General features: G+C 44.1%; 2 protein-coding genes across 2 annotated transcripts in view; both read right to left on the minus strand.

Moving 5' to 3' along the window:
- LOC106895735 (zinc finger and BTB domain-containing protein 46-like) overlaps positions 1 to 6,717 on the minus strand; it is a 9,784-nt gene extending 3,067 nt beyond the window's left edge. Inside the window, exon 1 of the mRNA XM_014955351.1 lies at positions 6,541 to 6,717. Within this exon, the coding sequence (XP_014810837.1) occupies positions 6,541 to 6,657 (117 nt within the window). The 5' untranslated portion in view covers positions 6,658 to 6,717. The remainder of the gene's footprint in view (positions 1 to 6,540) is intronic.
- Positions 6,718 to 6,820: 103 nt separating this feature from the next.
- The window catches only part of LOC106895423 (zinc finger and BTB domain-containing protein 46-like), a 57,745-nt gene continuing 53,817 nt past the window's right edge, over positions 6,821 to 10,748 (minus strand). Inside the window, exons 8-10 of the mRNA XM_014954844.1 lie at positions 9,887 to 9,971; positions 9,702 to 9,767; positions 6,821 to 7,020 (exon numbers count right to left, since the gene is read on the minus strand). Of these exons, the coding sequence (XP_014810330.1) occupies positions 6,821 to 7,020; positions 9,702 to 9,767; positions 9,887 to 9,971 (351 nt within the window). The remainder of the gene's footprint in view (positions 7,021 to 9,701; positions 9,768 to 9,886; positions 9,972 to 10,748) is intronic.

The raw sequence follows: 10,748 nt of genomic DNA on the forward strand, positions 1-10,748 counted from the left end.
AGGCTGCTATTAGGTCTCCCCGGAGCCTCCTCTTCTCCAGGCTGAACAACCCCAGCTCCCTCAGCCTGTCCTCGTAGCAGAGGTGCTCCATCCCCCTGATCATCCTTGTGGCCCTCCTCTGGACCCGCTCCATCAGGTCCATGTCCTTATATTGAGGGCTCCAGACCTGCACACAATACTCCAGGTGAGGTCTCACCAGAGCAGAGTAAAGTGGCAGAATCCCCTCTCTGGACCTGCTGGCAACGCATCTTTTGATGCAGCCCAGGATGGGATTGGCCTTCTGGGCTGCAACTGCCCACTGCCTGCTCATGTCCAGCTTCTCATCCACCAGCACCCCCAAGTCCCTTTCCTCAGGGCTGCTTTCTAATACCTCACCCCCCAGTCTGTACTGATGGTGAGGATTGTTCTGGCCATCTCCTGCAAAGGCAAAGCCACCACAGCCCACGGCCGCAGCTTTCATCGTGAACTCAAACCCACCATGATGAATTCAACCCTCTAATGGTGTCATACGATGGAAAAATCCTTTTGATCATCAAACAAGTGGTTTTAAGAGGAAATTTATCACCTCTTTTTTTTTTTTCCTCCCCTTTTCTTTGCTTTTCTGGGGTGCAATCGTCACACTGCGCCACTACCACGACGAGGAAAATTTTAAAAAGGAAAAAAAACACAACAACAAACCCCAGCACCCCCAAGCACCAGTTCTCTGCAGACCAGAGCAGAACAGCCCACGACCAAATGGGTGTTAATGTCACGTTAATTTAGCAGTTTCTCTCCGGATTCCAGAGTAGGAGCACCACTAACACATCCTGTACCTCTAAAAAAACCAAAAAAACACAAAAAACCCCAAAAATCAGCAGCTGAATGCACTTCTAACCTTATTTCTGACTGCGTTGGTGGCTGAAAAATGGTTTGTCATAAATGTTTCTGTTCTATAAACTGTGCTGCACTCTATGCCCAAGAATGACAGGCCCACGGAGCTACTGCTTAGAGAATAAGCAGTGAGTGGGGAAATGCTCAGCAGGACACCAGAAATCACTGCAAGATTCAAACTTCACTACACAATGAGCAAAATTACATACTTTGAAGAGCACAAAAACACCTCATCAAAGGTGGAATCTGTCACTGGCTACTTTTGCCACGTGTGGAAGGGAAGGAGCCTGATCAAAGTGTTCATCTGCTCCTCTCCCAAAGGAGATGGCCAGCCAGTGCAGTGAGAACATTGCAATTCCATGACGAGGAGCCTCATCAAGTACCTTAATTTCGAGCTATATACAAATAAAATAAATAAAGTAAATAAATTAATTAATTAAAGTAAATAAAATAAATAAAATAAATTTCGAGCTATATACAAATAAAATAAAGTAAATAAATAAATTAATTAAAGTAAATAAAATAAATAAAATAAAACAAAGCCCCCCCAGCACCTCCATGGCCTCCTCTGGACCTGTTCCAACAGGTCCACGTCCTTCCTGTGCTGAGGACTCTAAAGCTGAACACAGGACTCCAGGTGGGGTCTCACCAGAGCAGAGCAGAGGGGGAGAAACACCTCTCTTGATCCACTAGCAATGTTTTTTTTTGATGTGGCCCAGGATGCAGCTGGCTTTCTGAGCTGTGAGCTGAAGGTATTTGGGAAGAGGACAAATTGACCCATCTCACCCCCTCAGCCCTCACTGCCACAGGACACTGGCTCAGGCTTTGTGTTGCACCATCCCCAACCACGTTCAAAGCCACACCTTCTCTTGATCCACTAGCAACGCTTTTTTTGATGTGGCCCAGGATGCAACTGGCTTTCTGAGCTGTGAGCTGAAGGTATTTGGGAAGAGGACAAATTGACCCATCTCACCCCCTCAGCCCTCACTGCCACAGGACACTGGCTCAGGCTTTGTATTGCACCATCCCCAACCACGTTCAAAGCCCTCGAGCTCTTCTGATGTGCTCTGGCTTCAGGTCCCCCTTGCTCTGAGCTAGTCCCTGCTACATATTCTTCAACAGCACCCAGCAAAGTCATTGTATTTTACTGGATTTTTTTTAACACTACATTTAAGCTTTTTTTTAAAAGCAGTTGGACAAAGCTGGTGAAAGTCATTTAACAGATCTATAGGCATCACTCATTTTTAAGTGTTAAAAGAACGATTCTCAGGCATCAAAAGCTGAACAGGATTACAGAATGCGGTCAAAGGTGCAGAATAAAGGCTAAAAGAGCCATACAAAAAAGAAAATATAAAACAGGTAATAAAATGATGAGTAATTGAAGTATCTGATAAAAAACTGATCACTTCTCTCCCTCTTTTTCAACATTGAGAGTTTAGCCAGCACATCTGAAGTGAACCATATTACTGGATGAGCTCAGCAGAAATTAACCCTATTTCCCTTATTGCCAAATTAGTAAGTATAAAACAGAGAAATGGCATTTGGCCTTCAGTATCTGAAAATGGCATTAGGAAGACCATATTCTAACTGACTAAATACCAATATTCCAAGGGAGAGGGGGGAAAATGTGCTGACAACATCCTAAATTTGTGGAAAAAAACCCCAAACATAAAAAAAGGGAAAGTTCTCAGAAATATGATGATGAAGGCAACCAGCTGGCACGGCAAGGTGTTCCCTGCTGCAGAACTAGTAACGGATCTTGAAAATCTGCATGCTTGCTGCGTGGATGTGCCTCCTGTACACCAGCCCCCCCTCCCCGCCAAGGAAATACAGAAGGGACACCTCGGGGAGCAGGCAGTCCCCCGAGCAGATGGCCGGGCACTCATCCGGACGGACACAGGCTCGGGGAAGGGTTGTAGTAGTGGATGGTGGGGTTCTGAGCACTGCAGCAACTCGTCACATAAATTGCTCAGTCACCCTGGTGTGAGGGGCTGCAGCAAAGCGCTCGCTCGGTGCTGGCACCACTGGTTGGCAAGTCGTGCCATGTCACCAGCATCTGCTGGAAGAGGATGAGCAGGACTGAGCTTGCTGCGTGGATGTGCCTCCTGTACACCAGCCCCCCCTCCCCGCCAAGGAAATACAGAAGGGACACCTCAGGGAGCAGGCAGTCCCCCGAGCAGATGGCCGGGCACTCATCCGGACGGACACAGGCTCGGGGAAGGGTTGTAGTAGTGGATGGTGGGGTTCTGAGCACTGCAGCAACTCGTCACATAAATTGCTCAGTCACCCTGGTGTGAGGGGCTGCAGCAAAGCGCTCGCTCGGTGCTGGCACCACTGGTTGGCAAGTCGTGCCATGTCACCAGCATCTGCTGGAAGAGGATGACTGGCTGCCTGGGAAAAGGCATAGGCTTTTGCAGCAGCAGCAGGGATGGAGCAAGCTGCATAGGTGGTGTAATGCTGAAATAATAACCAAGTTCACTATGGATTTAAAAAAAATTAAAAATTAAAAAGCTACTGCAAGGAAATGGAAGCTCAGTACATAAACAAAATCACGCTTTCCCATCCAAATTTATCCTGACAGTTTTATCACGGAATCATAGAATGGTTTGGGTTGGAATGGACCTTAAAGATCATCCAGTTCCATCCCCTGCCCTGGGCAGGGACACCTCCCACCACACCAGGTTGCTCCAAGCCCCCTCCACCTTGGCTTGGAACCCCGCCAGGGATGGGGCAGCCACGGCTGCTCTGGGCAACCTGGGCCAGGCTCTCACCACCCTCACAGCAAAGAACTTCTTCCCCACATCTCATCTCAGTCTCCCCTCTTTCAGTTTGAAGTAGTTTGCAATGCTGCACCAGACCAGAGTAAGCAAGTTCAGTAGGTACAGATTTATACAGAGACAGGTCACTTCAAACTAAAATCAAGGAACTTTTGGTGAAGTTTTTTTTTGTTTGTTTAGCTGGGTTTTTTTAAGCTGAGAACCTCGAGGGTATTACAGGGTAGTGCTTCCTTCTGGACACTGCAACGGGGCAAGAAACCTCGGTTTACACTCTGCCACCACGCAGAAATACCCCTTGAGATGCAAAGATTTATAAAGAAAATCTTGGTTTTACTTTAACAATCGAATTCAAAGAAAACAAGCATTTCTAGTCAATCTAAATTTTATACAAAGACATAAAAAATATGCTTTTTAATCTGAGTTAAACAAACTGAAATAGCCCCTTTTATCTTTGGTTATCAGTTGAGGAACTGAGAGAAACAAGGGGGTTTGGTGTTAAACCTACTTCCTTTTCTTACATGTTATTTTTATAACATGTATTTTTATTTGACGCACACGAGCATTCATCTTTACAGATTTACCTGAGACTTGACAATTAAACCCCAAAATGTCAGGCACATTGAAAACAAGATGAGATGACCAGCAAAGTGCAGGAATCCAGCAGTTCATCTCGGAGCAGCCACACGACTGCTTGTGTGAATGAGGATCCTGGTGTCACTTATATATAAGAAAATAGCCCTTAATTTCTAAAGAAACTTCAGATAAATAATGAAACTGGAATTTTACTGGGGCCTGCCTTACAACAGTACCAAAAAAACCCAACCCCAAATCCCTGCCCTTTTTTCTTTAGCGCACCCATTCCAGGATACGCTGGGGGCTGCCTTACAACAGTACCAAAAAAATCCAGCCCCAAATCCCTGCCCTTTTTTCTTTAGCACACCCATTCCAGGATACCTCCGAGCCATTTGTGGCTCTTTGGAAATGGAAAAAAATTGGGATTGTCAGGGTTGCACTTTTTTTTTTTCAGGAATTGGCACTAAAAGGTTATCATCCAGCTGGTATTTTCTAAACTAGCTTCATTTCTGACATAAAAGAAGTCCGAGAGAGATGCAGACAGACGTATGGCCTCTCCTGTGTGTGCACAAATACCTGATTTCATCTCCCTGGGTGTGTAACAGAGCTTGAACTTGAGACTCAACAGAACCGAGTCATCACCTGGAATGATTCCAGCAGCAAAAAACCCCTCTGAGAACTAAAATTAATTTGCAGATCACCTCCGTTTCACTCCTGGAGGGTACAGGGCATCTTCCTGCCTTCCCCACGGTATGTAAAGATTTGCTGATTCTCATTAGTATAGAAATTTATAGAGCAAGAAAAGGAGTTGTAGATGTTGTTCCAGCAGTACTGCTATGGAGCTGCCTCTGCAGGAAGGTCTGCAGGACTACAAGGATAGGACTACTGCAGGACTACTACTGTAGGACTACAAAGATGATGCCTGGAGCATCTCGCTTATGAGAAAAGGCTGAGGGACTTGGATCTGTTTAGTCTGGAGAAGAGAAAGCTGAGGGGGGATCTGATCAACACCTATAAATACTTAAAGGGTGGGTGGGGGCCGGTCTTTTTTCAGTGGTGCCCAGTGACAGGACAAGAGGAAATGGGCACAAACTTGAACATAAGAAGTTCCACTTAAACATGAGGAGGCACTTCTCCACTTTGAGGGTGGCAGAGCCCTGGCAGAGGCTGCCCAGGGAGGTGGTGGGGTCTCCTTCCCTGGAGACATTCCAACCCACCTGGACACGTTCCTGTGGGACCTGCTCTGGGAGGACCTGCTCTGGCAGGGGGATTGGACTAGATGATCTCCAGAGGTCCCTTCCAACCCCATGTGATTCTGTGACTCATTTTGTGATTCTGTCTGCAAGGGGACACACACAGAGGACTGGGATGAGGGAATTGAAAGTTCTTTGTGGCTTTTTGAGAATTACAACCAGGAAAACATTAATTACTCTAAGCATACCTCTCCCAGTAAGGTATTCTTCACGTTCAAAATTTACTAATATAAATATGATCTATATAGATAATATAAATATGGGAAAAGTTATTTAAATGACCTCAACAAACCAATTCTTGGTCACTGACACTGCCAACACTCTTGGGATTCTTCTTTTTAACTACTTCACTGTACTAGAACCTCACACTACCATCCCCAGTATTGTAAATGTATTTTAAAAAAAAAAAAATTCAAGTTTTCTCTACAAGCTTAATTAGAGAAGCAACAGAGCTTGCTGGTGTGCATTACTGAAATAATTACATAGAAACTATTTGCTCTTTCACAATATCACCTCTATACCAAGCTTTGAGAAACCACTTTAGGATGGCAAATTAATGCTTCCCGGGAAAAAAAGTACAATTTGGCTTAAAATTTTATTTCTGAAGAAGTTCTGAAAAGCCAGACAAGGGCTCCAGGCAGCCTCCTAGCTGCTTTTGAGCAACTTTAACAAGGCATGACATTATTTTCGATAACTAGGCTTTGCCAGACCAGGGTAGTTTTGCCTGAAATTCTTCTTGCCGAGTGATTTATTTTAAAGCTTTCTGCACCCAGTCATTCAACCTATTAAAAAAATAAATACGTATTTCTTTTTTCCACCCTGGAGTCAGCATTAGCTATTCCACCTCCTGTCCCTAATGCCCAGGATTCTCTGGGCAGTTAGAGCTGGATGGGAAGAAGAAGGATCAACAGGCAGCAAAACAGCTTGGAAAAGTGGGGAAAAAAGGATACTGGAGAAGCTTCTGGAGGAGCCCCAGAGGGAAAAAAAAATACAGACCTAAAGCAGACAGAGCTCCTGTTATCCTTAACTTGAGCAAATGGGCTGTTTTCACCCAGCCCCCTCCTTACCAAGGTGTGTCGCTTCATGTGCTCCCGGCGGGTGAACTTCTTCCCGCAGATCTCGCAGGGATAGGGCCTCTCTCCCGTGTGGGATCGCATGTGTCTCTTCAGGATGCACTGATGCATGGCCGAAAAACTGCAGTACGGGCACTTGAACTTCTTCCTGATGACTGTGAACTCGTTGACTGTAAGAGAACAGGCAAAACACAACGATCACTTTCAGGATGCCTCAAAACGGTCAGTCTTCTCATTTACTACTTCACTAGTAGTTTGCTGTGAAATCACACTCTCACCTCTTAACCCCCTCCCTTACCAAGGTGTGTCGCTTCATGTGCTCCCGGCGGGTGAACTTCTTCCCGCAGATCTCGCAGGGATAGGGCCTCTCTCCCGTGTGGGATCGCATGTGTCTCTTCAGGATGCACTGATGCATGGCCGAAAAACTGCAGTACGGGCACTTGAACTTCTTCCTGATGACTGTGAACTCGTTGACTGTAAGAGAACAGGCAAAACACAACGATCACTTTCAGGATGCCTCAAAACGGTCAGTCTTCTCATTTACTACTTCACTAGTAGTTTGCTGTGAAATCACACTCTCACCTCTTAACCATCTATATTTTTTTTTAAAGGTCATACTATATTATTACACTTGTCATATTAAAGCTAAGAACTTCAAATCTTTAATTTTTTTAAAGCTCATACTATATTAGTACACTTGTCATATTAAAGCTAAGAACTTCAAGTACTTTCTCAGCAGAGAAACTTTTGAACAAGCCAATGCACAAACATTTAGCAACGGTCTGTAACACACACTGCCCAACGCTTCCTAAGAGGCAGATAAAGAGGGCTGACAATCTGCTAGAATTCTCATTTATTATAATAAATTATCCTCAATATCAAGATCTAACATCCTAAGACTATAATTTGTGGAAGAAGAGGTAGCCAGCTGCAAACACAAGACCACAAACGTAACACCCCGACGCTGCCCTGTGCTTTAGTTTTGTTTTTGGGATGATGCTCGACCATCCTCACCCTCCCCAGGAGCATTTCAGTGCAGGTGCAGAGAGCACGGAGCACCCAGAAGAAATAGGAGAGTCAAGACCAACACACTCTACATCATCCAACTCTCAACTAGCATCACCATTACGGACACAGGAATATAAAAGGATGCATAATGTTGAATTACAGCAGGACCCTTCAAACCTATCTATAAGACAACTATTTAAAACCCTTGATTGACTGTTTTCTGGCCCCCTTCACTCATATTTCACTGAACCAGAAAAGAGAAAAACTCTTTGAAGCTGTTCTAACACTGTTGATTCTTTTCTTCTTGCCATCTCCTTAGAGGGGCCCAGAAAGCAGACCCAGGGGATGGGGATGGTATTGAGAGCCCAAGGGTGTAATTTGCCAGCAGAACCTCCTCCAAACAACAGAAAAACGCAACATGCAAAAAATACAGGTGAAAACAGAGTATTTGCTGCTCCCCGAGGACACCCACCCACAGTAAGCCTGGAAGTCATTGTCCACCTGGATCTGATTTTAAATCTCCACTTTCTAATAATTCCATTTCTTTCTATTAGTATGTTAATTTTCACCCACTTTTCTCCTAATTATTGTTATTTCTCAAAGCAATATATTGTTTCCGTAACACCGAGGGAATAAGAGAAAGCAAGTTCTAGTTAATCACCTGAGGTATGCTATCGGGTGTGTAAATGGCTCTTGGTAAATGAAATAGGGAAATACCAGACCTGCTCTATGGCTTTGAATATACCAAGTACTTTGCAATATTTTTAGATTATTATCAAAGTTTTATCTGCCACAAATGCCCTGCTGACTGGATGCCCCCTGTGTGCCCTCAGCACACCACAGGTAATGCCCCTGAGTTACATCAGACACGGAAAAACAACTGCTTAAAAATGGCCTTAAGAAAGTCGGTACTTTGTGTACTTACATCGTTTAATGCCCCATTTGTGGACTTCATTTTCCTTCTATTTTTAAAATTTACTTTGCATTTGCCGTACAGATAAAACAATGTGGAAAGTAACTACCTTTGGCACTCATGTAAAAGTGCAAATGACACGATGCTACAGAGACACCTTTAAACAAGGTACCACCACCCTTCATAATCAGAACAAACCCTTCGACACAAGCTCATCTTAGAAAAAGCATTCTAAGACTTTTTTTTTATTATTCTAATGCAGACTAAAAGCATGGTTCAAGATCTTAAAATCTGCCGAGAGGTGAATTTTGTCTCAGCATTTGTTTTAGCTACTCAGAATTAAACATACCCTTCACACATGCAACTTTGTGGGGGGAAAAAAAAAATCTTCCTTTGATTAGCAGTTTGAATTGGATCTAATATTCTTATATTATTTTCTTGTGTCCTAGGCTGCTGCTTTGGGCTGCTCGGTGATGGTGGTGCTCCATCCTACAGGTGCTTTTTTTGGGGGGGGGTGGTTTGATGAGTTTTTTTTCAGCACCTTTGTAAAGCTGTCAACAGAAGTTTTTAGCCCGGGGAAAAATAAACCCAAAAAGAGCCTACTCACCTGGGCTGCAATATTACTAAAGAACACTAAAGAATATTTTATTCACCCGTCGGTAACAGTTACTCCTCGCCATCAGGCGGAATTTGAAGGGCTGGTTTCAAGTGGCCGTGCCCTCGCACTTGGGAACCTCCCCGAGCAGATATTTTCACATGGCCCAGTGCCCAGAGCCTCGTGCAACCTCTCATTGACAACTGAACAACCCAGCCCTTCTCCTACCCCACACCAGTCTTCTGATTTAAAAAAAAAATTAATAATAAAAGAACATGAAAATTCTCTCTCTTTTCTATTACAGGAAAAGTTTGGATTTTTTTTTTTTTTTTTCTTTGTCTTCTCCTTTGGATTTGACAGCCCTTGTCTAAACAATCAGAGGCAAGGAGCCCACTTTCCTCTACGGCAAGTATCAATTTTAGGATACGAAGCAATTTATGATAAATACATTTCCGGTCTCATCTTGTAACTGCTGGAGCGTTAGTGATAAGCCACACAAACACTTGTATTCCCCAGGATCACTATAAACCCATTACTATGGAGTCTAGACAAGGTAAACGAGCTGTAAGCTGATCAAGGGGAGTCAAGTGGGGACACGGAACCCTCCTTGCCCCAGTCCCAGGCCACGTCCAGTGGTACCCGACACCACGAACAGCCCGCACGTGCAGAGCAGGGCCAGCAGGACACGCAGGTCAGACCACCTCACTCGGAGAAAACGGACACGGAGATCCCGACAGCAACCAGATCCCAGGATTACAAAGCAAAAGCGCTTTAGAGAAGAGAATTCCACCAAATCCCCTGTTTCCTACATCGCCAGACTGTACCCGAGCCCATCATTTCTGGAATGACGGGATGCCTCCTCTCGTTTTCTGTCCATACCCGTCCCTTCACTTTACAGGGCTGAAAGGCCTGTAGAAGCTGAAAAGGCCACTCTGAATGTCAGGTGCACAGCCTGCACCATCGGCACGTGGCTGTCACACACCCATAGCCATCTGCTTCCAACACATACATGCATTTCCAACAACAAACTCCTAACACTTTCCGATTTCAATATCCCTCTCGCTGACTTTTGCTTAAACCACCCAAGAACACCACTTTCAGCTTCTAGCACACTTATATTTAAAAAGTCACAGAACACTTTTTGCAGCTATGGTTTTATTGAAAACTACTTTTTTTCCCCCACCAAATACCTGTAGATATTTAGTTCTTGTATCTACAAAAGTAAACACCTGGAAAACAACAGCAATGTTTGAAAAATAACTGTATTGCAAAGTTAACATTTTCACTGTATATGCACCCCCAAGCACATATATTTCACGAACATAATCCCAAGTTTGGTATCATCTTTTGTCTTAAATGACAATATTTTATGGAGCTTATGTATAGCAGCATTAAGGTCCTAAGAAATAATCTTTAGCAAGACCCTCAAGACCATTAACAGCAGTGCCACAGATAACCAGCTACTGGCCACAGCTACAGCAAGAAACACACCAAGAACTGGAGAATGGAATACAAGGAGTGCCACAGCAAAAATCTATGTAATTAACTCCTCTAAAATATTTACAGATGTGCGGTTTTAAGACCAACACGACAATGCTTTGAAAAAACCCTTTGGTTTTGTCATCTCAAGTAATTTTACTTATTTCATAAAGGTTGTCAAATGAAATGGGCTTCTCCATCCTGGAC

This window comes from Calidris pugnax, unplaced genomic scaffold, assembly GCF_001431845.1.
Source record: "Calidris pugnax isolate Ruff unplaced genomic scaffold, ASM143184v1 scaffold50, whole genome shotgun sequence".
Taxonomy (NCBI): Eukaryota; Metazoa; Chordata; class Aves; order Charadriiformes; family Scolopacidae; genus Calidris; species Calidris pugnax.